At 37.4% G+C, this 25,564-nt stretch overlaps 2 protein-coding genes across 23 annotated transcripts in view; one reads left to right on the forward strand and one right to left on the reverse strand.

Annotated features, from left to right (window-relative positions):
* BTBD10 (BTB domain containing 10) overlaps nt 1–22,456 on the forward strand; it is an 84,615-nt gene extending 62,159 nt beyond the window's left edge. For all 6 annotated transcript variants that reach the window (XM_040456826.1, XM_040456822.1, XM_040456821.1 and 3 more), the window contains 6 exons: nt 507–792; nt 3,835–3,937; nt 5,718–5,838; nt 15,634–15,831; nt 18,262–18,372; nt 21,347–22,456. In XM_040456826.1, the coding sequence (XP_040312760.1) occupies nt 507–792; nt 3,835–3,937; nt 5,718–5,838; nt 15,634–15,831; nt 18,262–18,372; nt 21,347–21,657 (1,130 nt within the window). In that variant the 3' untranslated portion in view covers nt 21,658–22,456. The remainder of the gene's footprint in view (nt 1–506; nt 793–3,834; nt 3,938–5,717; nt 5,839–15,633; nt 15,832–18,261; nt 18,373–21,346) is intronic.
* Nucleotides 22,457–23,142: 686 nt separating this feature from the next.
* The window catches only part of BMAL1 (basic helix-loop-helix ARNT like 1), a 100,395-nt gene continuing 97,973 nt past the window's right edge, over nt 23,143–25,564 (reverse strand). For all 17 annotated transcript variants that reach the window (XM_040456809.1, XM_040456807.1, XM_040456808.1 and 14 more), the window contains 2 exons: nt 24,506–24,608; nt 23,143–23,813 (listed from right to left, as the gene is read on the reverse strand). In XM_040456809.1, the coding sequence (XP_040312743.1) occupies nt 23,653–23,813; nt 24,506–24,608 (264 nt within the window). In that variant the 3' untranslated portion in view covers nt 23,143–23,652. The remainder of the gene's footprint in view (nt 23,814–24,505; nt 24,609–25,564) is intronic.

The raw sequence follows: 25,564 nt of genomic DNA on the forward strand, positions 1-25,564 counted from the left end.
GCTTTTGTGAGATAAATTACTAGTTTGGTAATGCTCTCATTAACATAGTGAGAGTCCTCAGTTTGTACTTTGTGTTCTCAGAATAGTACTAATACTTTTAGAATTTAGGACAGTTAAAATTGGTATTTTTATTAATCGTTTACTAGCTTTCATTGCTTAGTTATTTGAGTTGGAAGATTATTCTGTTCTTGGGTTTCTGTATATTTTTAAATACAATAATATCATAAAATTTACCTTAATTTTGATTGGTCTGGGTCAGCATTAGCCATCAGTACATCTTTAAAAGAAATCTACAAAAATTAATGTAGAAAACATTTTGGGGTTTTAGGTTTTATTTCTGGGAAATAATATTTATGGTGTTCTGTGGAAATATTACTTGAAATCAAAAAGGAGAAATACTGTGATTTAAAACAACTTTTCTACATCAGGATTTTTAGAAGCTATATGTGGATTTTGAATTTTTTAGAGGACAATTTGCATAGCTTTTTTAAACATCTTTCTTTCAGAACGAGAAAAAGACCACAGTTCCTCTCGTCCAAGCAGTCCTCGTCCTCAGAAGGCATCTCCAAATGGTTCTAGTAGCAGTGCCGGGAACAGCAGCAGAAACAGTAGTCAGTCAAGTTCAGATGGTAGCTGTAAGACATCTGGGGAGATGGTGTTTGTATATGAAAATGCAAAAGAAGGAGCTCGTAATGTAAGAACGTCGGAACGAGTAACACTGATAGTGGATAACACTAGATTTGTTGTAGACCCATCCATTTTTACTGCACAGCCAAATACAATGTTGGGCAGGTTTGTATTATTGCCATTCTTTGTAGTATTATAAAGCACTTTCACATTATTTTATTTATGTTTTATAGTAATTCTTTCTTGGAATGTAGCATTGCTATTGTACAGATGAACCGAGCTTTGGAGGTTAAATAAAGTGTTCAAGTTAATACAACTAGAAAGTGGTAGAGCCAGGTCTTAAACTTCAAGTTTTTTTTTAAGTTCATTTTTGTTTTTTATTTATTTTGAGAGGGAGTGTGAGTGGGGAGGGGCAGAGAGAGAATCCCAAACAGGCAGAAGTGAAGCCCGATGCGGGGCTCGATCCCACAAATGATGAGATCATGACCTGAGCTGAAACCAAGAGTCAGATGCTTAACCGACTGAGCCACCCAGGCGCCTCTTGAACTTAGTTTTATTTCTAACCATCTTTGCTGTATCAGCAGGAAAAACAAATGCATATATTAGTTAATGAAGATAGGGTCCCAAACGATCTGCACAGCCGAAAACCTTAAAGTGTATGTGACAAGATAAATTTAACAGAAATAATGTGCTTTCTTCACCTGGGGGCTCCCAAATTCAACTACCAAATATAGCAGGCATCAGCATTGTTTAAAGAAAAAAACCCACCAGGTTGGTTATCTGAAAAGTCAGCATAAATTGTCAGTTTGATGTAGATACTTAAAAAAAAGAAACATTATTAACAAGTAGTAGAATGAAGGAGAGGTACTAGCCATCCTCAAATCTTTGCTGGTTCAGAGTAAAGATTAACGTAGTTTGTAGTTGTGGGAACTGCAGTCTTAAGAATGATACAGTCAATATACACTTGATTTTTCAACGTGTCCTAAACTAGGATCAAATACCTTTTCATTGTAAAATTAGTATCTTTTTCTATTCACTCAAGTATAAAAAGAAAGAGCCTATAAATGGAATAGAAGTTAACATGTAGAAAAAACTTGTTTTTTTTTCTAGGTCGCATATGAGGAACCAACTATTTAGAATGTGTCTATGTGTATGTGTGATTTCTTAGTATCTCTGCGTACAGAATAAAAGCTAACGTATGACACTACATTTTCAAATAAATGCTCCTTTTAACATTGGCAATTAGACTTTCTATCTCTCAGGAAAAAAATAATTATGGCTTTTATGTATTTTTAGCAGCACAAAGGGGTATTATTTTTTTTAACTTTTTTTTAATGTTTTATTTATTTTTGAGACAGGGAGAGACAGAGCATGAACAGGGGAGGGTCAGAGAGAGGGAGACACAGAATCTGAAACAGGCGCCAGGCTCTGAGCTGTCAGCACAGAGCCCGACGCGGGGCTGGAACTCACGGACCACGAGATCATGACCTGAGCCGAAGTCGGCTGCTTAACCGACTGAGCCACCCAGGCACCCCACAAAGGGATATTATTGATGGGAGGTGTCAGGAGGATGACTTGACACTATTAATACTTTTTATATTTACCTAAATTTTAAAGAAACACACTTAAAAAGTAGATATTTGAAATTTTGTTTCATTTGTTATGCTACATTTAAAAAAAGAAAAAACAAAGCCCAACAACATATGTGTGTGCACGCATATGTGTGTGTGTGTATCCAGATTGATCTGTGTTCTGCTTTTGTAAAAAAAAAATTCAAGTATTTAAGGGACACCTGGCTGGCTTAGGCTATAGAGCATGGGATCTCGGTGTTATAAGTTCAAGCCCCACATTGGGTTTAGAGATTACTTAAAAAATAGGTTTGTTTTTATTTCAAGTATTTGAGAAAATTACATGACATTTGATTCCTGAAAGACTGTTGTCTTTTTTTTTTTTAAATCAGTGAAGTCATCTTTTCCAACGTCAGTTGAGTAATTAATGAAAATTAATATTCATGGGAACTGTAAAAAGCAGTTGGCATTCTTTTGGAAACTTTGAAATGAAAAAGCTTTGTTTTTCATAGATTTCTGTGTTATAATAAAAGAGGAAACCATTTTAATTGGGAAGTTGTTGAGTGGAATACTCAGCCATGTTTACTTTAGGAACAATGGTATCATGGAATTCTGAGGTTCAACTTCCTTTAATCACAATTTTTAAATTTTCTTGGGAAAATTTCAAAGAACATATTCTGCAAGTTGCCTCTTGTCAAAATAGTTACTGTTAAAGGGCCAAGAGTATTACTTGAAAAAATACAAATTGGTATTTTCTTATGTAAAAATTAATGTTAAGAGCTTTTTACTCATTTGTTTAAACTTTTCATTCATCTCTTAACTTCTTCCTTCCTCTCTACCTGAGCATTTGATTGCTGTTTTTTTCAGTTCTAAGATGCAAGTGAAAGAATTCCGAGTGATATTTCTTAGATTTATAGTTAAAATTATGAAAAGTGAAACAGCCTCATCTGCCTTTTTCCTGTATGTGCTGCACTACAGCATTAACTTTGCAGTGAAGAAGGCAGCAGTCTTAAGGAGAAGGCACAGATAACATGGTTTCCTTTTTCTTTTTCTTTCTGGTAAGATTAGTATAAAAATCATCTTTCCCCTTAGACTGATTGATTGATGGATTTTTTTTCCCCCTGAGAAGCAGGAGCTGGAAAGTTCTTTAGCTTCAGAATTTTATCATTTGATTTTGTTTGCTTATAGGGAATCTATACTCTTGTTCCCTCCCATCAGAAAGGAAGTGCTTTTACTATTTCTTCATTTGTTATATTTGCCAGAATAAATTGCTGATAAGAATTTTTGAGGTAGGGGCACCTCAACCTCAATGTCTCAGTTGGTTAAGTGTCCAACTCTTTGTTTCAGCTCAGGTCATGATCTTACAGTTTGTGGGATCAAGCCCCGCATCAGGGCTCTGTGTTGACAGCATGGAGTCTGATTGGGATTCTCTTTCTCTCTCTCTCTCTCTCTCTCTCTCTCTCCCCCCCCTTCCCTGCTTGTGTGCTTGCTTTCTCTTTCTCTGTCAAAAATAAAAATAAAGAATGTTTTGAACTAATCTGATAAATTTTAATTCCTTTTTACTTATGTACATGAAATAAATTTTCCCTCTGAAGGAAGTATCGTGTTTGTTACATTTCTCAATTATTTATCATCATAGGATGTTTGGATCTGGCAGAGAACATAATTTTACACGTCCCAATGAGAAGGGAGAGTATGAAGTGGCAGAGGGAATTGGCTCCACTGTGTTTCGAGCTATTCTGGTGAGTGCTTGTTTCTTACATGTATTTGCTAAATCACATAACCTCTTTTTGGCAGGTACTTGGACTGGAAGCAGAGTTCAATTTGTATATCTGTATGCAGAATATTGTTTTAAATAATACTGATATTAATAATTATTAATAATTATATAATTAACATTATATTATAATATAATTAATATTTTATATTATATTTTATATAATATATGATTGATACAATTGATATTATATTAATATAATTAATAATTATTAATAATATTGTTAATATTGTTTTAAAAATACCATTTCATTTATTTTTATTTTAGTGCATAAAGGTAATACGACACAAATAAATGAATTTTATGACTTTTGCACAGATAGGCCAGGGGATGATTTACCTCTTAGGTATAAATAGGCAGTTCTTTCAAGGGTTTAGTGATAATACTTCTGGAGTCATATTACTCCTCCCTTCCTAATTCTCTTAAATACAATAAGTTGATCATTTTTTGCTACCTGAGAATGAATGAGACTATATGAATTTTAATATTTTATTGCACATAGCTGGCACTGTGGACAGTTATGAACATGTAAAAGTCATCTCCAAAATGTAGTTGTTAGCATCTTCATTTTAAACCTTGTTTTGAGATTTTCACCTTTTATTTTGATGAATATTTGAATTAGTATTAGAGTCCCTTCTTATAATTTCAAATTAGTGATAAAGATTTGATTTATAGTGTGTGACAGTTTATGCCACGGTCTGAAAATACGGTTTCCTGAAATAATTTTAGGGAAAGTAGGCAGGGGGATCCTGAGGTACAAGATAGGAAAAGAAATTGATCTTGATTGGGTTGTTAGTACTTGGACAAGTACCAGAAGACATCTTGCTTCCACTGGTGTAGCAGCTTTATTAAGTGCGTTATTGTGGCTCAGAACCACAAGGAAGCTTGATGGAGGGGTGGGGAAGATCTTGATTTGGGGGATAAGTGCTTACAATTCCACTTGACCCTCCAAGTAGAGGTGACAAGAAGTTTGGGGGCTAACCCTTAACTTTTCAAGTAGATTTTAGAAATGAGGGCTATTGATTGTTCATCATAAAATTGGACACACCAAAGAATAGTATTTGGAAGACTATCTGTGCATTCTGTTTATATATTTTAATATTTGGATATGACTTTTAAGTTCTTTATTAAGAACCATAAATTTTGCTCAATTTTCTCGGTAATATTGAAGGTAACTTAAAATCTGTCACTTAACTTTCTTTTTTTTCAGTTTATTTATTTTGGGAAAGAGGGAGAGGGGAGGGAGACAGAGAGAGAATCTGCACTGATAGTGCAGAGTCTGATGCAGAGCTTGAACTCACAAACCATGAGATCATTACCTGAGCTGAAGTCAGATACTTAACCAACTGAGCCACCCAGGTGCCCCTTACCTTTCTTTTTTAAAAAAAGTTTAAAAATTTGATGATAGTTATATAGAAAAATAACTTGCAGAGGGGAAAATACATGTGAATTGGCATGATACAGTAGAGAGAAGAAATGCATCATTAATGGGGAGACCTGGGTTCTAATCTTTCCTCTGCTATTAAATAATCATATGACTGGGTGAGTCAGTGAACCCAGGTTTTCATATTGGTAAAATGAAGAAGTGGTTAGATGAACTGAGGTCCCATCTAACTTTAAAATTCCACAGTTCAGAAATCTCAGAGCTCCACTGTTTTTGAAAATGCTGCCAGCTTAATTTTAATAAAAAGGTTTTGGACACCTTGTGCTCTAGATGTTTTATGCATTCTTTACTTTTTTTGTAGGATTACTACAAAACAGGAATAATCCGTTGTCCTGATGGCATATCTATTCCTGAACTGAGAGAAGCATGCGACTATCTTTGTATTTCTTTTGAATATAGTACTATTAAATGTAGAGATCTCAGTAAGTATGATGTTTTTTGTGTAAGTGGTTTGTAGAGTTACAGTGTTGGAATGAAAAGCCTGAAATAGTGCTATTTACCTAGGCATCAAATATTTAATTGGATTATAAAGCATTCTAATACCATCAGGATGATTTGTGGAAGTCTACAGAGATCTTTACAAGATCTTGTGCAATTTTCCAAAACTTTTTAGAAATTTTATGTATATATTTATGTATGCATGTATTTATTATTTGATAGACTCTCCCAGATTTCCTCCTTGATCCCTGTCTCTGTCTTTTGTTGCAACTCTTTATCTTCCAGCTTGGGAACCCTGGCTTTGGTCAAGTACGGTATTTGGCCTCACTCTTCAGATCACATCAACCAAAAATTTAACTATATTTGTACTTTGCATGTGAAATAATGTCTTAAGCCCCTGTGGAAGATAAAAATAATTCTCAAAAACAGTATTTGTCATTACAGATCTTAAACTGGATACTTAACCCTCAGTTCATAACAAGGGCCAAGTCACTTTGAGAACATCAAACAGCCTCAGAGCAGAGTCTAGAACTTTGGAAATCCTAACTTTTTGATATTTTCCCCTCACTACCTCCACAACATCCCTCGCTCTCATTGTTATGCCATGCCTGGGGTGGGGTGAGGAAGGGTGATAATACACAGAAAGGTTAAAATAGAATAGGAGAATTTTCAGATGTTGACTTGGATGTTAAGTGGTTGAAGAAGTTCAGGAGAGGTTATCGTGGGCTAGAAGGATTGAGAAAGAGTTCAGAAGAAGCAGGTAGTAAAGAGTAAATAGGAATAACTTAGAAAGAGTAGAGAGGTGACTCTAATGTTGAAATTTTTGGAATAAAGATGCAAAAGATATATTTTGAAAACAACCTAGTTGGAGCAGAGACTTTGTATCAGTACCAGAAGGAGATGGGAATAAATAAATGAACCACTTTATGGAAAGTCTTTAAATCCAAACTCATGTTCTTATATTTTTATCCTATATATGGTGGAAAGCCACTTAAGTTTCCTATGCATGGTTATAACCTTGTTAATCTCAGCCTTATGGTTATCTTTACCTGATTAACCTAAACTCAACACTAGCTTGGCATACCTTCTCAAAAGTTTAGTGTGTTAGAAACTGGGAATGGAAATATTATTTAGAAATTTAAGGCACCTACTGTATGCTTCAATATGGCTATTTTTTTTTCATACTTAGTTAAGCTCTCATTGAAAATATGTGGCCTTGGGGCGCCTGGGTGGCACAGTCGGTTAAGCGTCCGACTTCAGCCAGGTCACGATCTCGCGGTCCGGGAGTTCGAGCCCCGCGTCGGGCTCTGGGCTGATGGCTCGGAGCCTGGAGCCTGCTTCTGATTCTGTGTCTCCCTCTCTCTCTGCCCCTCCCCCGTTCATGCTCTGTCTCTCTCTGTCCCAAAAAATAAATAAACATTGAAAAAAAAAATTAAAAAAAAAAAGAAAATATGTGGCCTTATTAAGTTTTTCCCTAAGTACCACTTTATTATTGCCAAAAATTCTTTAAAAAGTCTCCATAAAAATATCAGTAGGTTGAGACAAAGTGGCTGGTCCACCTCTGAGTCCATTTCTCTAGAAATGATATTTAAAAGTTTAAAGTCAGATAGCTGGACAGGTAGAGCATACATGTGTAAACACAAGCAAAGTTTCTGTGTTTTCACATCTTGAAAAATGTTTTTACTAAACCATGAGCATTATTACAGATTTTTTAGTTCATGTCTTGTGTTTTTTATTCATGGGACCATTTTTAATTTCATTTCATATAATTAGATGTTGAATTTTGGTGACTGTCAGATAAAAAATTGATGTGGATTTGGTTTTGTAATCCTTTGGACATAGACCTTGTCATCACTGTTAAGTCTCATTTATTTGTTATGGAATTAAAGGTAAGAGTCTTTATGTAAAATACATGCCATATGGTTTTTCTAGACTTTTGGCTTTTAAATAATTATTTGTAACTGTTTCTAGAGTATTTGTAATACACGGTTTTTAAAATGTAGAGATTCTCATAGACTTTATTAAAACTATACAGAATTTGAAGAGACAAAATGGCCTTTTAAAAACATAAAAGGATAGTGTAGGTGTAGGCTGGAGTCAAAACTGAATTTTTTCCTGCTAAGATGTGTCTTAACTGTATACTGGAATGGCACTTTACACTAACATGTCTGTCTCTCTTAACTTAAAACCATACAAGTACTAAATGTTTATTGAATAGAGAGTACTGGGGTTTTTGGACAAGTTATTTAAGACTTTGTTTCTTAGTTCCCTCATCTTAAAATGGAGACAATAATATTACTTATTTCACAGGGTTGTTGTGAAGATGAAATGAATAGTGCTTGACACATAGTATTAGATAAAGGTTTCCTTTTAAAAAAGATAGCAAAATTAGGAAATAAAAGTAAATTTAAAAAGTATTGTATCATATTGTACATGCTATTTTGTAGTATTTTTACATGGAAGTATATTGTGAATAATTATATTAGCAAATATGTTTTAATAATAACTTATTTAATGGCTTATCTGTCATTTTCTGCATTTTTATTGAACACATAGTTTATACCAAATATTAGGTATGTGAAAGGCAACAAAAAAAGACAGAGTCCCTGCTTTCATGATGCTTGTAGTATTGTGGGGAAGACAGACAAGTAAATTATATTATGGTGTTAGAGAAATAATAGAGTACTAAATGAGAATATAGGAGCCATACCTAACTCAGGAGTGGAGGCTTAAGGAAACTTTCTGGAGGAAGGGGAAAAGAAAGTATGTTCCAGACAGAAGGAATTGTATGTTCAGATTAGTACAGGAAGGAACTGACTTCTTAATCTTCTGTCATAGAACTTACCATATAGTGAAGGAACTCTATGGCAAATAGTAGCTCCCCAACTATGCTGTAAATTTTTTCAGTGTCCATCTTCTCAGGCAAACACTGTAATCCACATAAGGGTTTGAAAACCACAGCTGAACTCAGGAATGAAAGCCCAGGGCTAAAAGAAATGAAAATATAGTATCCGTGGGTAAAAGTGGTATGGAAAATGAAATTTAAAGTTTGAATAAAGCACCAGTTCAGAGGGCCCAAGAAGAAAGACACTGTAGGTAGGACACAATGGGACTGCAACCAAAGACTAAAAAACTAAAGTTCTACCAAAGCTATTGAGAAAGGGAGATCAGAGGTAGCGCCTGCTTATGGAGTCATGGAAACAGAGAGACACTGAAATGACAAGAGTGACTGTGTGTTCTTTCTCTCTCTCTGTCTTGCTCTATTTTTTTTAGTTTGTAGCATTAAACCAGTTTGAACTTGAGGGTAGGGACTGTACCTTTCCAGCTTTGTGTCCATAGTGCCTGACACATGGTAAGGAAGGACTCAATAAGTAAATTATTTTATCCCTCATGCATTTTTTAGGACCCTATTCCAATTCTTGTCATCTTCTCTAGTACCATTAGTCTTTTCCTCTCTATGTAATCTTCAGCCTCAGGCTCAAATCTGACCTATGTCTGTTGTAGATATTAAAAAACAATTATTTAAAATATTTTAAGTGAAGGGACGCCTGGGTGGCTCAGTCTGTTAAGCGTCCAACTTTGGCTCAGGTCACCATCTTGCAGCATCAGGCTCTGTGCTGACAGCTCACAGCCTGGAGCCTGCTTCGGATTCTGTGTTCGCCCTTCTGTCTTTGCCCCTCCTCTGCTTGCACTCTGTCTCAAAAATAAGCATTAAAAACAATCAAAAAATAAAATATTTTAAGTTTTTCATTGGAATTATTTGAAGTTAATGTTTTAGAAGAATTAACATATTTACTGTACCGTCTCCTCCAACTGCTGTTTACTAAGTTTTATTTTTATTTCTTTAAAAAAAATTTTTTTTACATTTTATTTATTTTTGAGAGAGAGAGCGAGTGCATGCGTGAGCACAAGCGGGGGAGGGGCAGAGAGGGAAACACAGAATCCGAAGCAGGCTCCAGGCTGTTAGCTGTCAGCACAGAGCCTGACCCAGGCTCGAACCCACAAACCGCGAGATCATGACTTGAGCTGAAGTGAGACACTTAACTGACTGAGCCACCCAGGGGCCCCAAGTTTTATTTTTATTTCTGCTCTTTATTTTTTGATATTTTGTATTTTTGTTGTGTGTAAAATATGTTTAAATTTTCTAAGTGCTAACATATGAGAAAACTACTGAATTTTGTACATTTGTATTTATTTAGCCATCTAACAGGATTCTCTTTATTTCTAATAGTTTTTCACTGGTTCTTATATATTCTTGGTGGATAATTGACTCTTGTAAATAACACTTTATTTTTTTTTTATTCTTGTTTAAATATGTATTTATTTTGAGAAATAATGAGTGTCAGGGAGGGACAGCGAGAGGGAGTGCAGAGCTCAATGTGGGGCTCAAGCTCACGAACCATGAGATCACGACCTGAGTCAAAATCAAGAGTTGGATGCTTAACCAACTGAGTCACCTAAGTGCCCCTAAATAACACTCACTCTTCCTTCCTCCCACCCTCCCTCTCTAGATAGATAGATATCTTATTTAATTGTCTAGAATATTTTGAACGCTGTTTCAAAATGTAGTGATAATTCTGGGTGGTATCCCTGTCTTTAGGTTTCACTGTTAAGTCACTCCTTTCTTCTAGACTCTTTCTTCCTTTGGCTCTTTTACATCCTTCTTTCAGGTCTTCTGTTTATTATTCTCTCACTTGCTCCCTGTTCCTATATCTCTTGAATGTGGTAATTCCCAAGCATTCTGTCTTAAGCTACCTTCTCTCTCGCAGAATCTGTACATTTATTCTAAGTGATGCCATTCATCATTATGGCTTCAGACATTTCCTATGCAGCGTGGATTTCCAATTCTTTAATTGTTTTTTTTTTTTAATTTTTTTTTTTTTAACGTTTGTTTTTGAGACAGAGACAGAGCATGAACAGGGGAGGGGCAGAGAGAGAGGGAGACACAGAATCAGAAACAGGCTCCAGGCTCTGAGCTGTCAGCACAGAGCCCGACGCAGGGCTCAAACTCACGGACCGTGAGATCATGACCTGAGCCGAAGTCGGACGCTTAACCGACCAAGCCACCCAGGCGCCCCTCCAATTCTTTAATTCTTAAGTATCAGCTATGCGTTTCTAGTTTACTGCTTAACTTATAATCCCCTCCCTTCTTAATCAAGCTTTCTAGGAGTTCCATGCATGTAGTATGAGTGAGAATAAATATGAATGAGTATAAATATAAATATGAAGTGATGGATAAGACATTGTCCCTGCCTTTATGGCATTTACAGTCTAGCGGGGAAGACAGGCATTCGACAAGTAATAAAAAGCTGTGAAAAATGCAGTGAAGAAATGAGATGCTATGAGAAGTGTGTGGTAAAGGGACTATGGCAGATCATCTCCTTGACATTAAAGCTAACACCTAAAGGGGTGGTGAAGAGGATAAGATGCTGTTGCAGGCAGCAGAAAAGGTGTTTGCAGGGGCTGTCAGGTTGGAAGGAATATGACACACCTAACGAACTGAAAGAAGGGAAGTGTGGTGAGAGTGGAGGGATGGAGTGTGAGAGGTGAGAAATAAGGCCAGAGGAGTAGGGAGAAAACAAAATTTATTAACTGGACAACTATCTGGTGACTGTTCATTCTGTACCATTCTCTTCTGAGTTCTGGGGATACAGCATGAACAAACCAGGCAAAACTTCCTGTTCTAATGGAACTTAATACTTTTTGGGGAAAGATACACAATAAACCAGGTAAACAAGTAACATATGGTATGTTAGTGATAGGTGCTGAGGAGGGGGAAGAAGTAAGGAAGGGACATAGAATAGCCAGAGAAGCCTTACTTGGAAAGGAAAATTTAATTTCAGGCAGAGGTTAACAATGAGTGCAACCGTTGAGGCAGCTTGCCTGGCATATTTGAGAGCAGCAAAGAGTTGGAGTAAAGGAAGTTAGAGTGTTCGTAGTAGGAGATGAGGTTAGGCGGGGACCTAGGTCATGTAGGGCCTTTATCTTTTGGCTTTTATTCTGAGTGAGATGGGAAGCCATTGGAGGGTTTTGAACAGAGGAGTGATATGATCTGTGAGGTTGCCGTGTTGTACCATTTCACGGGGCACTGGTCACACAGAATTTCATGTAGAGTTGTGTGGTGCTGTAGTCCTGATCTGACTGTGGCTTAAAAGGATTACTCTTTGCTGGTGTGTTGGAAATGGACTGCAAGGAGAAATAAGGTAAAAGCAAAGAGATAATTAGGACGCTGTTGCCATAATTCAAGTAAGAGTGGTGGCTTAAATCAGGGTGGAAGCAGTGGGAGGTGATCTAATTCTGGACATGTTAGATGGTAGAGTTGTGGGATTTGCTAGCTAACGGAATATGGGGTGGGGAAGAGAGAAGAGGACTTTTTTTTCTTTTTTTGAGAGAGAGACAGAGCATGTGAGCAGGGGAGGGGCAGAGAGAGTGTAGGGGGGAAAGGAGAGAGAGAGAATCCCAAGGAGGCTCCATACTGCCAGCACAGAGCCTGATGTGGGGCTTGAATTCACGAACCGTGAGATCATGACTGGAGTCAAAGTCAAGAGCCAGACGCTTAACCAACTGAGCCACCCAGGCGCCCCAGAAGAGAACTTTAACTTGAAATGTGGAGTTGCCATTAAGTGAGATGGGGGAGACGTCATAGGGAGCAGAAATTTAGAAGCTTGATTTGGGACATGTTAAATTTGAAACCCTTACTAGACATCCAAGTGGAAATGCTTAGTGGGCATTGGGTATACATGTTTACAGTTCAGGAGAGAAATACGGGCTAAATTTATATGTAGGGGATATATATATATATATATATATATATATATATATATATACATACATACATACATATGTAAGACGTACGTGGGCTATATGTAGTGTTTAAAGAAAATATTTTTTTAAAGGACGGTACACATTGATGTGTGATCTCCTTTTTCATGTAACAGACCTTTATGAACCAAGTTGAGGATCTGGGACTTTTATTCTAAGGATAGTATAAGCCGTGACAGATTCAAACTAGAGGAGATGCATAATTTGGCTGCTGAGAGGAAGATGAATTACACAGGGCCCAAAGCAAACGTTGGGGGAATGTGATTAGGTTTTATAGTAGTTTGGTGAGTTAAGGATGGCTTGGACTTGGGGGTGGGCATTGGGGATGGAGTGTGTTCGGGTTAATTATTGTTCTGCAACAGACCATTCCAGACATAGCATAAAGTACAATCATTTTTATTCTGTGGGTCAAGAACTCAGACCAAGTAGAGGTGGCTTTTGTCTGCTTCACAATGTCTGAGTCCTCATCTTATGAATAATTGAAGGGCTGAGGTGACGTAGAAGGCTGCAAGCTTCTTCACTCACATGTCTGCTGCCTGCACTCAGATGACTCAAAGACTGAGTTCAGCTAGGACTGTCAAACAGGGTACCTACACGTGGCCTCTTCATACATCTTGGACTTCTCCAAACCTGCACAGTAGGTTAGGTTGGGAAGCATTTGGAAAGTGAGCATTCCCCAAGACCGAAGCAAAACCACAAATCCTACACTGTCACCTCTGCAATGCTCCCCTGGTTAAAGCAAGTCAGTATAACCAGCCTACATTAAAGGGGAGGGTTAGACTCCACCTCCTGGGAAGAGATGTCAAGGTCCCACTGCAAAAAAGCATGAGGCATAAGAGATGTTGCAGTTATCTTTAGTTAGTGTATTCCAGAGAAGGAAATGACACCATTCAAGGTGTATTTAAGAGGTAGACTTGATAAGCCTTGGGGAATAATTGAGTTAGGATATGAAAGAGGAATCAGGGATTCACTTATTTATTCTACAAATATTTAAGTACCTATTATATGCCCGGCACTCTTCTGAGATGATTCTGAGAAATGAATGGGATGATGTGGCCAGTTTTAGAAAACAGTGCAGGGAGAAGCAGATATGATTAAATTCGCTTTTGAATATATTGAGTTTGAGGTACTTGTGAGGTGGCATCCCAGTAAAGATTTTCAGAAAGCAGTTGAATATAATGCATCTAGAATATAGAAGATGAGAATTAGTAGAATAAATTTGGGAATTATCAGCATAAGGTAGGAGAAGAAAAGACAGTTGTCCTGAGAAACATCAGTATTTAATGAACAGCTAGAGGAGAAAGAGCTGGTAAAGATGATTGAAGAACATCCAGAGGAGAAAGAAAAACAGGGATAGTGGCTTTGGAGAGTCTTAGGAAAGAGAGTGTTTTAAGAAGAAGAGGGTGATGGTCCTCATAAGAGATTCCACCGAGAATTCAAATAAAAACATGATCTAAAGATGTTCATTATTTTTACCAATCTACAGGTCATTTGGAATCTATATTGAGAGCAGTTTTGAGGAGTACTGAGTGTAGAAGCCAGATTGGAATTGGTTCAGAAGTTAAAGGAAAATCAATGTGTTGATATATCTAGGAGTTTGACGATAAAGGGAATTAAAAAGAAATGATAATGGGAAGTAGCCTTCCTATATACCTTGCAGTTTGGTTATAGAGGGAATTCAAAAAAAAAAATCCATAATGGGAAGTAGCCAGCCTAGAGAGAGGCATGGCTAAATAATAACATTTTATTTAATCATTTGTTATATCATTATATATTATTAATAACTATTACATAATTAGCAACATGGTTTGGGGGGAAAAAGCCCTCCCTCTGGAGACTATAGATTAGATTCAGTTCTAATTCCTTCTCTAAGCCTCTCAGTAGTTCTGAATTAGTAGTGCCTTAAATAGGAGATAGGACATTGCCATTGACATAGAAAAACAAAAAAAATTAGGTCAATGCAGGTGAGTTTGTGGCTGTGTATTTGGGAAATTGAAGTTATTCGTTACATCTGTACTTAGCCTTTTGCTTTCCTTATCCCAAAATCAATTCACTTCTTTGCCTACACTGAAATATTAATGTTTGTGAATAATTTTCTGAGAAAGAAAACATGGGAGATGGAATGTGGGAGCTATTTTAGTTCATATGGACAATCTGAAAAGATCCTTAAGATATACCCTAAGATACAATTGCGTATATCGATAGAAGACAACATGATATAGTAAAAACTACCCTGGGCTAGGGAGGGGTTGGGGGATTTAATTCTAATTTTGCAAATTAGTTTTATAACCTTGGGCAGATCACTTATGAAGTATAAAATGGAGCTTGTGTTAGATACTTTTAATTGGCCCTTCTTGCTGTAAGATCCTACAGTTAGTTCCATAACATCTCTTCCTAGGATTTTTTTTTTTTTTTAATATTTATTTTTGAGAGAAAGACAGAGTGTGACTAGGGGAGGGGCAGAGAGAGAGGGGGGACACAGAATCCGAAGCTGTCAGCACAGAGCCCAATGTGGAGCTCAAACTCACGAACTGTGAGATCATAACCTGAGCCCAAGTTGGACGCTTAACCGACTGAGCCACTCAAGCGCCCCCCAAGTTTTTTTTTAATGTTTGTTTATTTTTGAGAGCGAGAGAGAGACAGAGCACAAGCAGGGGAGGGGCAGAGAGAGAGGGACACACTGAATCCAAAGCAGGCTGCAGTCCCTGAGCTATCAGCACAGAGCCCGGTGCAGGGCTTTAAACCCACAAACTGTGAGATCCTGACCTGAGCTGAAGTCGGATACTTAACCAAATGAGCCACCCAGAGGGCCCCTAGGAAAAGTTTTGACAAAATAATAACCACTATTATTTTGTCTGTAGGGTTGGATGTTGTGTGTGTGTATTTGATTCCTTCTGCTCTTCTTTTACTCATCAGTCATCAAAAAAATCAAGGTATTTTTGTGGGTTTCGTTTCAGGTGCCCTAATGCATGAGTTATCAAATGATGGTGCTCGTAGACAGTTTGAATTTTATCTGGAAGAAATGATCCTGCCTCTCATGGTAGCTAGTGCCCAGAGTGGGGAGCGAGAATGCCACATAGTAGTGCTTACAGATGATGATGTCGTTGATTGGGATGAAGAGTATCCACCACAGATGGGAGAAGAGTATTCACAAAGTAAGTGTTGTGGCATGTTTTCTCTCTCTTGAGTCATCATAGATTCTCTCTGTATCTTATAATACTGATCAAAGGACAGTTTTTATAAAGAAAGTACATTGAATTCTTAACCTACACCAGGTCATCAAACCATGGGCTGTGGGCCAAAATCCAGCCTATTGCCTGTTTTTATGAATAGTTTTATGTATTGTCTTTTGCTGCTTTTGTGCTACAGTGGCAGAGTTGAGTAGTTGCAACAGAGACCGCATGGCTCGCAAAGCCCAAAGTATTTACTCTGTGGCCCTTTACAAAATGCCTGTCATGCACAGAAATGGTTTGCTCTTTATTGAGTATCTGGATCTTGATGGATTTTTTTTTCTTTGCATTTAGAAAGAAGCCTTCTACAGAAGTAGATCTTGGAGTTAGTAGATTATAAAAAATCAGCTGATTTTTTTAGATTAATTTTTATTCATATATAAAATGAGAAGCTTCAACTCATTGATTCCTAGGGTGATTTTAAGTTCTAAGATATTCCCTTTTTAGTATCATATATGTGTTCTGGAGGATATAATGATCCTTCAGAAAGCTTTGTGGAACTATAGTTAGGTATTTCTGACCAAAACAGCTTATTATCTTGAGCATTAACAATGACTTTTTCCTTAATAGACTTTTAAACTTTCCCTGATATGAGCCTTTTGATTTTTTTGTTAGAAAATTTATATTACTTTTCTTGATGAACCCAGTATAATATTTTTGAACAGTTTTATAGGTTAGAGAAGATAGAGCTAAAAGAATGATTTGAGGAACTAGATAAAAGAACCCAGCACCTTGTTCTGTACTCCAGTCTATGTTGACTTGGTAAAGATTAGGGTTTAAGTGAAAAATACAGGAATATAGAAACTTACAGAATGCCTTAGTCTCTGATTTTTTCGTTTTACTTATCCTTGTCTAAAAACAAAACAGTCCCCAAGTGGTATTCTTTTTGAAGATATTGAAAAGATTATTTTAACATAAGTTATAGAAGCTCTTTTCAGAGTTTACATTGAGATGCTCCCTTTGCATGATACACTTAGTGTTGTGATTCTTCTCTGGACAGTTGGAGTAACAGCCATTTCTGTTGTGTTTCCTCATTCCTAGCTTGTTTTCTGACAGTTTTCTGTAATAATATGTGGAATAACAAGTTGAGCAAAACACAGGAAAAATGAAAGGCTAACAAAGATTAAAAGAGATATACTAGAAAGTATAGAGCCAGCTATAGAACATAGAAATGGCATGATAGTGATAGAAGAACTATGGTTGACCTGGCTTTTCCCTCTGAGTTGTTGAACTTTCCATGTCCGTGTTCTTTGGTTTGTTTTCATGTTTTTCATCTTCAGCTTGGAAGCTTAAAGAGGACTGAAAACATTTTTACTTAATTTGCTTAAATATATTTCATTTTGTGCTAAGATGTTCCAAACTAAAGAAGATTGATTTGAGGAAACACAGCCTCTTCAGCGTGATTTTCCTAAATGTGACATACACCATTCATTCTGAGATGTCAGCAAATTTTTGTTTTAAAATACCAGTAATCTTAAGGATGTAAATCACAAATTTACCCCATGAGTAGCATCTATATACATATTTTCCTTTTATTGGCTCTTAAACCAGCATGTTTGGTTTGTGAGTGTGTTTTTCTTTTTTTGAAAAAACCTTTGCAGTTCACCTTTTAAGGGAGATAACTCCACCTGAAAGAGAGAAGGCGAGGAAGGTCCATCACTCTAACTCCCTGAAGTTCCCAGCACATTTGGAAGACTCAACATGTTGTCAGTGGAATGTCTGTCCTTTGCAAAGCCAGTTTGCTCTAAACAGACTAACCTAGGCAGAACATGCTCGAATCTGCCATTTTTTAACATCAGTAGTAAATGGGGCTGTTCGCCTGAATTGGAAACAGTTTGTGGGGAGGGTCTTTTTGCCTTTTTGGGGAATTATTAATAGTTGCTCAATCCGTGAAATATAAGATGTATCCATTTTATAGTTTATGATGAGGCAGTTTTCCCCCTTCCAGACAAGGCCTTATAGGCATTACAGCAAAGTCCTTGAGTTGGGCTGCTTGATAATGATGTGACATTGCTATCTTTTAGTTCTCTTATTTGAAGAAATTGGGGCAGATCCCATTCTAGTAAGTTTGTATATGATAAATCTTTCAGAAGGAGATTCTTCCTATGGATTGGGTTACCTGATTGGTTATTAAAGCTTTTCTGGTTTCAACTTAAGTAGACATTTGCTTATTCATTAACTGTACTGAATTGTCCTGTTATGTTGGCTAGTCACCCTTCCGCATCACTGCATCCATGATTTGGGCTTATAGGGTTGTCAGGCCCCTTTGAAGATGGAGATAATTTTAAGTTCATCTCCAAGTACTTTGATTTTTATTAAGAAAATATTTTTGGTTTTTTTTTTTTTTGTTTCCAGTTATTTATAGCACAAAATTATATAGATTTTTCAAGTACATTGAAAACAGAGATGTGGCCAAATCAGTTTTGAAGGAAAGAGGTCTTAAGAAGATTAGATTGGGAATAGAAGGTAAGACATTTTCATTATTTTCTATTAATTTTCTTTAAAAAAAAAAAAAAGGCTAAAAATTGAATCCAATTTGGAGTATAGTTTGAGAAATACATACTTTGAGAAGAACTCAAGTGATTACTAGATGAATGCTCATGCAGTAGACCTATAAATAACAAATGTTAGCTTCCTTTATCGGAGAAGATAGCCATTAGAAATTATTTATTCCGTAAGATCCCCTAACAATATAGAGAGATGAATTTATCTTTCCTGCCATAGGTCACCTTGATGATTTTTGACTGAGCCCATATAGTATGTTTGGGCACACATGTACATGTTCCCATAAGATTGGCAGAGCTCTTTGCCCAGTCGTGATCATTGGAGCTCCTCAAAGCCGAACAGAACTAAAAACCACTTTCTGAAAATGGATGTAAAAGCATATTAGTAACTTACTGGTTCTTAAGGTATAATAATAGTTAACTTATTTTCACATTAAATACAAATTTCAAACTTATTTCATCTTCTTAAATGTGTACATTTTTAGATGCTTTTACTTTGTGATTTAAATAGATTTTTCCAGATGTCATGTCAGATACTTTTAAGTGCCCTTTCTAAGAACAAAGTATTTCCCTTGGCATAATATGGCAAAGTGTAAAGATTAAAGGTTCTAGAGCCACACTGCTTGTGTGTTTAAATCCTATGACTTAATAGTTGTATGACCTTGGCCAGGGTGCTTGACTTCTCTTTGCCTCAGCTTCTTCATCTAAAATGGGAGCATTAATAAGTACTTTATAGGGCTATTATGAGGATAGAGTGAACCAATACAGGAAAACCACTTAAAACAGGGCCTTGCTCATAGTACTCTCTCAGTATATTTGTGATGCTGATAGTGGTGTTGATCAGTGACCAGTTGAGCTGTTGGAGATGACAGTAATGGGCTGCTGAGACATAGGGAAAGAACAACCAAAACTAGGGTGTTTGCAGGAAGGGGAGGAGACTTTGGGCTTAAAAACAGTGGAATTGCTCATACATTTGCTTCACCAGTGTGTGTTGTTCTCTGTCATTTTGTAAATAGTGGAATTTAGCTGTTTGATTTCAAAGCTAGAAAGAAGGCACCTGGAAGCTAGTGTAGATTAGGAGGTTGAGGAAGGCCTCCCTAAGGCAGACATACTTGAGCTGAAGCCTGATGACAAGTAGGTTGTAAAAAAGCCTTACATACTATGCTAAGGACTATGGACTTTCCCTTGAAGCATGAGGAAACCATTGGTAGGGTTATTTTTTTAAACATTTATTTATTTTTGAGAGAGCATGAGTGGGGGAGAGGCATAGAGAGATCGAGACACAGAATCCGAAGCAGGCTGCAGGCTCTGAGCAAGCTGTCAGCACAGAGCCTGATGCGGGGCTCGAACCCACGAACCGTGAGATCATGACCTGAGCCGAAGTTGGATGCTCAACTGAGCCACCCAGGCGCCCCAACCATTGGTAGTTTTTAAGCAAGGCTGTAATATTACACTTGTGTCAGTGTGGTGACTTTGTGTGGAGGACAGATTGAAATACGGTGAGATAGGAATTTAAAAGACTTTCTAATAGTCCAAGAGGAATCAAGGACAAAGGAATAGATCTGGAGACCTTTCTGAACTCTAGAGCTGCCCTTCAAATGGTAATTGATTGGGAGTGTGAAACGACATCCTGCAGAAGGTCTTGAAAAGGTTTTTAGCCCTGCTTGCCCCTGAGCCACATACGTGCACATTCCATACATGGCTAAATATACTAGCTACCATTGATGCCTACATACATCCTTTATGCAATAATTATAGAGACCCTAGTGTATGAGGTTTTTCTATTTTTTTCTGATGTAAAAAATTATTTATTTATTTAGCTAAAGAGAGAGCGAGCATGAGCAGGGGAAGGGCAGAGAGAGAGAGAGAGAGGGAGACGAGAATCACAAGCAGGTCCCGCACTATCAGCACGGACCCCGATTGGGGCTCAAACTCTTGAACCATGAGGTCATGACCTGGGCTGAAATCAAGAGTTGGATGCTTAATCGACTGAGCTACCCAGGTTCTCCCTAGTTTTTCCTGATTCTGATATGGTCTGTGGCCCATGAGCTTAGTCTTGCCCATTGCCTGTTGTTTTTCCTTCCATTGTCTGTTCTTTACATAAAGTTTTTTATTGGAACATAGGCATGCTCATTCGTTTACATATTTCTGTGGCTGATTTCACTTTGTAGTGGCATAGATGAGTAGTTGAAATCCAATGAGCCTGAAATAGTTACTGTCCGGCCCTTTACAGAAAATGTTTGCCAGTCCCTGGTCTAAGCTAGCAATTCTTGCTAGTAGGAGAGAAGGAGGGGACTTACATACAATAGCTTCTAAGAAGTGTATGTTTTTGGAAAAATTACCTTCCTGGTAAATGACTGAAACGTTTCCCAAACTAGACGTGTCTTTGCTGACCTATGTGCAGAAGTGTACTTAGAACCAGTGAAGCTGGAGAGCTCTATGGCCCTTTATCTTTTAACAACAACATCAACAACAAAAAACCCAAAGCAATATAAAGAGGAGATTTAGGTTTAAGGAAATAAGAAGGCTAATGTGGCAATAAATTGCAGGCCTTGAGGCAAGATAATCCTGTGAAGGGAAAGGTTCAGCAATGTTAAGGACACACAGGTAGAGCCCAAAATGCACTCCATTACATGCCATTGTATTTGGGACCTATCCCCTCCATGCTTTTACTTTATGAATGTTTTTCTGGTGGTTGGTGTATTGAGTGGAGAGGATGGGAGAAACCTGTATGAATTGTATCTGTAGGGTTTCAGTTTCTGGCTGTTGAACTGATGACTAAGGAGATAGAATATTGGTTTCCCTTCTTTAATTTGTTCAGGAACTACGGCAGAAAAGCCCTCTGTAGGCTAACTTTGGCGAGAAGTGTACAGGGGTGTGTGTGTGTGTGTGTGTGTGTGTGTATCCTCAGTTTTTAAAATTTTTCTCTCCTCCAGGTTATCCTACCTACAAAGAAAAAGTAAAGAAAAGGCCTGGGGGCCGCCCAGAAGTGATTTACAACTATGTCCAAAGACCCTTTATTCGAATGTCTTGGGAGAAGGAAGAAGGAAAGAGTCGGCATGTAGACTTTCAGTGTGTAAAGAGCAAATCTATCACCAACCTTGCAGCAGCTGCCGCAGACATTCCCCAGGACCAGCTGGTAGTCATGCACCCGACTCCACAAGTAGACGAGCTGGATATTCTCCCGATGCACCCTCCTTCTGGCAACAATGACCTCGATCCTGATGCACAGAATCCAATGCTGTGATGCTGATGTTCCTTGAAACCATCGCATGCTACCCTTCACGGTGACGTCGCGCTCTCCTCATTCTGCACTACAAGGCCACGCTCTTCATCGTGAGATGCACATAACAATGTTTAGGATATTGCAGTGGAGGCTTTTTTAAAGACCAAAGGTAGCTGAATGGTTTTTTAAATGAGTACAACTCTAGCATCCTGAGGTTCCAGTTATATAAATGTATTTGTTTACCAGTAGGTTTGTGAAGTTGGTTCTTTGTATGGGGGACTGTCTTTTTTCACACATCTAGGTATTTTCAGAAGTGGTGAAAATTGGCAGCTGGGGTCTTTTCAGCTTAGATTGATACTCATCACACCCCAGGTAAAATGTAGAATATTACATAGTTGCACTTTATAAATGGTGGTTAAATGGAACTGTTCAAGCCATTTTTATAGTTGTGATGCACAATATAACTGAAATAAGTGCTTCTATCAAAGTATTCCTTCAGTAAAATGTGTATAGTTTGCTGCCCGTGATGAGCAAAAAAAAAATGAGTATTTATCATTGGGCTTATTTGAATGATTAGGATGAGATTCAATGCCCCTATCTATCTTCTCTCCAGTGCTGTTCTTGCCCTTTTACAGTGAGTCACATGCAGGAAGTGTGAACATCCAGTCTGCCTTACCCTTTATCTGTTCAGATATTTATTTACTAGTTTTTTTTTTCTTAAGAGTTATGGGATAGGAAAATGAAGTGTTTGCTCTTCATTTACTAAATGATTGTAAACTCGAGTTTTTCATCAAAATAAAATTCCATTGTTTTAATGTTTCTCATCAAGTTTATAACCATCTTGACCAGATCCCTTAGTCTCATAGATTTCCAGTCTCAGTGGTAGCTCATGGACCTCCAGTTTGGTTGATGTGTGATGAAGCACTTGGATTCCCTACTAAATCCGAAGCAGTGTTTGAGCTAAAAAAAAAAAAAAAAAGAACATTTTTCTAGTCAAACCTAACATCAAGAGTAATGGCTTTACTAGGTTATAGGAGAACCTTAGGTTTTGGAGACAATTTCTGACACTGGTTTGGTGCTTTGTCCGTTATACTGTGCTGTTCCTCTTAGCAAACTGTGCAAATTCTTTTGAAAAAAATACTCTGTGGCCCAATTCACGAAGGAAGCAAAAATGCTTGGGTCAGGGGTTACTTACTGTGTGAAGCTATACAACCATGAGCAGAGAGGAGTTGTAGGAAATAAGCCCATTTGCTACACCTACTCTTGAATCTGTAATTTCATAGGATTTGAAATATGTGTTTAAGCAGTAACATTGTACTCACATAAAACTGCCAACTCTTTGGGGAGGAATTATTTTAACAGTATAGCTAAGCTATTAACACACGGAAATTCTGTAAGTCCTACGTTTGTTATGAAGGCCAGAAAGGCACTGTAAATGTTATGGGTGTGGCTTGTCCTTAAAAACCCACTGTAGAAAGTTGATCCAGCCCTGTAGCACAAACAGTATTTATAGAACAAGGGAAACATTTATTAAAAATATTTAACTGTCTAATACATTATACTTTAACCCATATTTATAGTAAAGGATTCTTACAAGGAAGAATAAACGGCTTTATGATACAATTAGTATAAGAAATATCCACATGGGGGACTTCTTTGTAGTGTAAAAACACCATACATCTGAAATGACCATTTGCATATAAAAGCTACCAATGATGCTTCTGTGCACGATGATTAAAAAATTCAACACAAACAGAATCCAAAATATACAATTAATGCAAGCTATCCACAGCTAGCCCAATAATCAATGATGAGAAAACACTGGAGCAGGCTTAGTTCCACTTTGTCTGAAGTTACACATAGTAAGATTGACTTGTATCAATGGCTCTGAGGTGGCTTTTATGAGGACAGTACATAAAAGCTGTTCTCTCCTTATCCAGTAAGCTTCACAGACTGTAAAACTCCACCAGTAATGCACTTTGATACTGTAGCTGTTGCCAAAGCAACATGTAGTGTTTACAGCGGCCATGGCAAGTCACTGAAGTCAACGGGACCTCCCAGCCCAGCATCTGCTTCCAAGAGACTCATTATGACGGCCATTGCTGCTTCATCATTGCTGGGACTGCTTGAGCCTTGGTCGTTTTCTATCATGTCTATGCCTATGTGAGGGTTCTCACCTGTGGGAGAAGAGGAAGACTGGTCAGTCATAATCCCAAAGCATGTTTAATATTAGTAGTACATAACAGTAAGGGGAGAATGGTGAGAAAGACTGCGTTGGGGCTGCATTGCCTTTTTTTTTTTTTTTTTTTTTTAACTTTGTTGTGTCTCAGAATAACCAACTTTTTAGAAACAAAGTGCTGAAAATGCAATAAAGATAAAAAGCATTGGAGTTGACCTCATTTTAATATTCTGACATAACCAGTTACAAGGAGGGAGATACAGAAGGAAAGACAAATAGGAAGGTAGGGATTTAGGAAAAAAAAGATCTGGAAAGACAAATGGAGAAAAAGATGGGTGAGATGGGAGAAACAAACTCTTTATCACTTCATGACTTTTAATACCCTCTGAAATGCTTATTGATCATCCTTCCAGGCTTTATCTCTGAACCTTCAGCAGCTCTCCCACTGAAGATTTCTGGCCCACATGGGAAAATGGCTGTCTCTAGGCTGCTGGAGTCTCCTTTTGAGTTCCAGGGACAAACCTGGAATCTCCACCTGAACTCAACCACTAAACTGAACTCTGAAGTAAAGATTTAAACAAATTTTAAACTAGGTTAGAACTAGTGTGTTTTATTCATTTCTTAAAATTGACTTCATGCCAGATGTTGTGCAAGCTTCTGACAGTGGAAACGAGTAATAATGCTACTTACCAAGAATAGAAGAACTATCAGAATATGGATAACCTGGGTTTTCCTGAGCCTGCCCTGGTAGTAGGCCACTGGAAGGAATGTCTGGAGTCCCTCCGTTTAAAATCTACGAACAAAAAGTGAAGTTTTTGTATTATTAACAGTTTTAATCAGTATTGGACTCAAGATCATCAAGAAAACGAAGCATGTTGAAAAGAGAAAGGTAGGGGAGGAAATGTTCAGTTTCCTATTCGAGGATTTCAAGCAGGAAGGTATTAGGAATGGTCACAGTAAGATAAACCTCTCCCCCAAATTATTTTCTCTGGATGATTCAGCCCACACAGGCAATTTAAAGACCGAGTAAAATCCCTAGAGCATTTGTTTACCTTGGATCACACTATTCACATGATTCTTGAAGGCCAAGGACTAAAACCTCAGCAGCTGATTAGATTTCCAAGGAGGCAGTGATTGCGAGTCTTGCCAGTAGGTGGCATTACCAATTGAAAACTCCAAAGACCATGTGTTTATGTATGCTGTATTTATCAATATTTCCTATATGCGAAGTTACAACTAAAATTTTTTAAATCTAATAAACCTATTATATGTTAACCTGAATAGCATTTTAATGAAAAATAGCTTTTTTAAAACAAAAGTTCAGAAATGTCTTTTTTTAAATCAATTGTCTGGCTTAACTGGATTTAACTGGATTCTCATTTTCTCCTGTTTAGATGTTGTTTGGTGGAAAAGGGAGGTATATTTGAATAGTCTTTTCAAATAACTTTGGTATTCTGATGATACTGGCTGAGTCAGGCAGATCTAAATATTGACACGTTTCACCATACATCAAAACATCACCATCCTTAATATTACCTCTATCGGCAGAAATACCTTTTAAATTCCGGGAAACTGGTGAGCTCAAAGTAGCAGTTACAAGTTTTCCAAAAACTCTCTCTGCTTGAAAGCTAAAATTTTCTCACTGGCAACAAACACTGTCAGTTGTTTTCCTTGCACTCACGTACATTTTCAAGAAAACGTCTCTAAATACTCAAGTCTGAATAACCGCAGTTTGCAGTAGTGAAAATG

The sequence above is a fragment of the Herpailurus yagouaroundi genome, unplaced genomic scaffold, assembly GCF_014898765.1.
Source record: "Herpailurus yagouaroundi ecotype Mexico unplaced genomic scaffold, PumYag 218, whole genome shotgun sequence".
Taxonomy (NCBI): domain Eukaryota; kingdom Metazoa; phylum Chordata; class Mammalia; order Carnivora; family Felidae; genus Herpailurus; species Herpailurus yagouaroundi.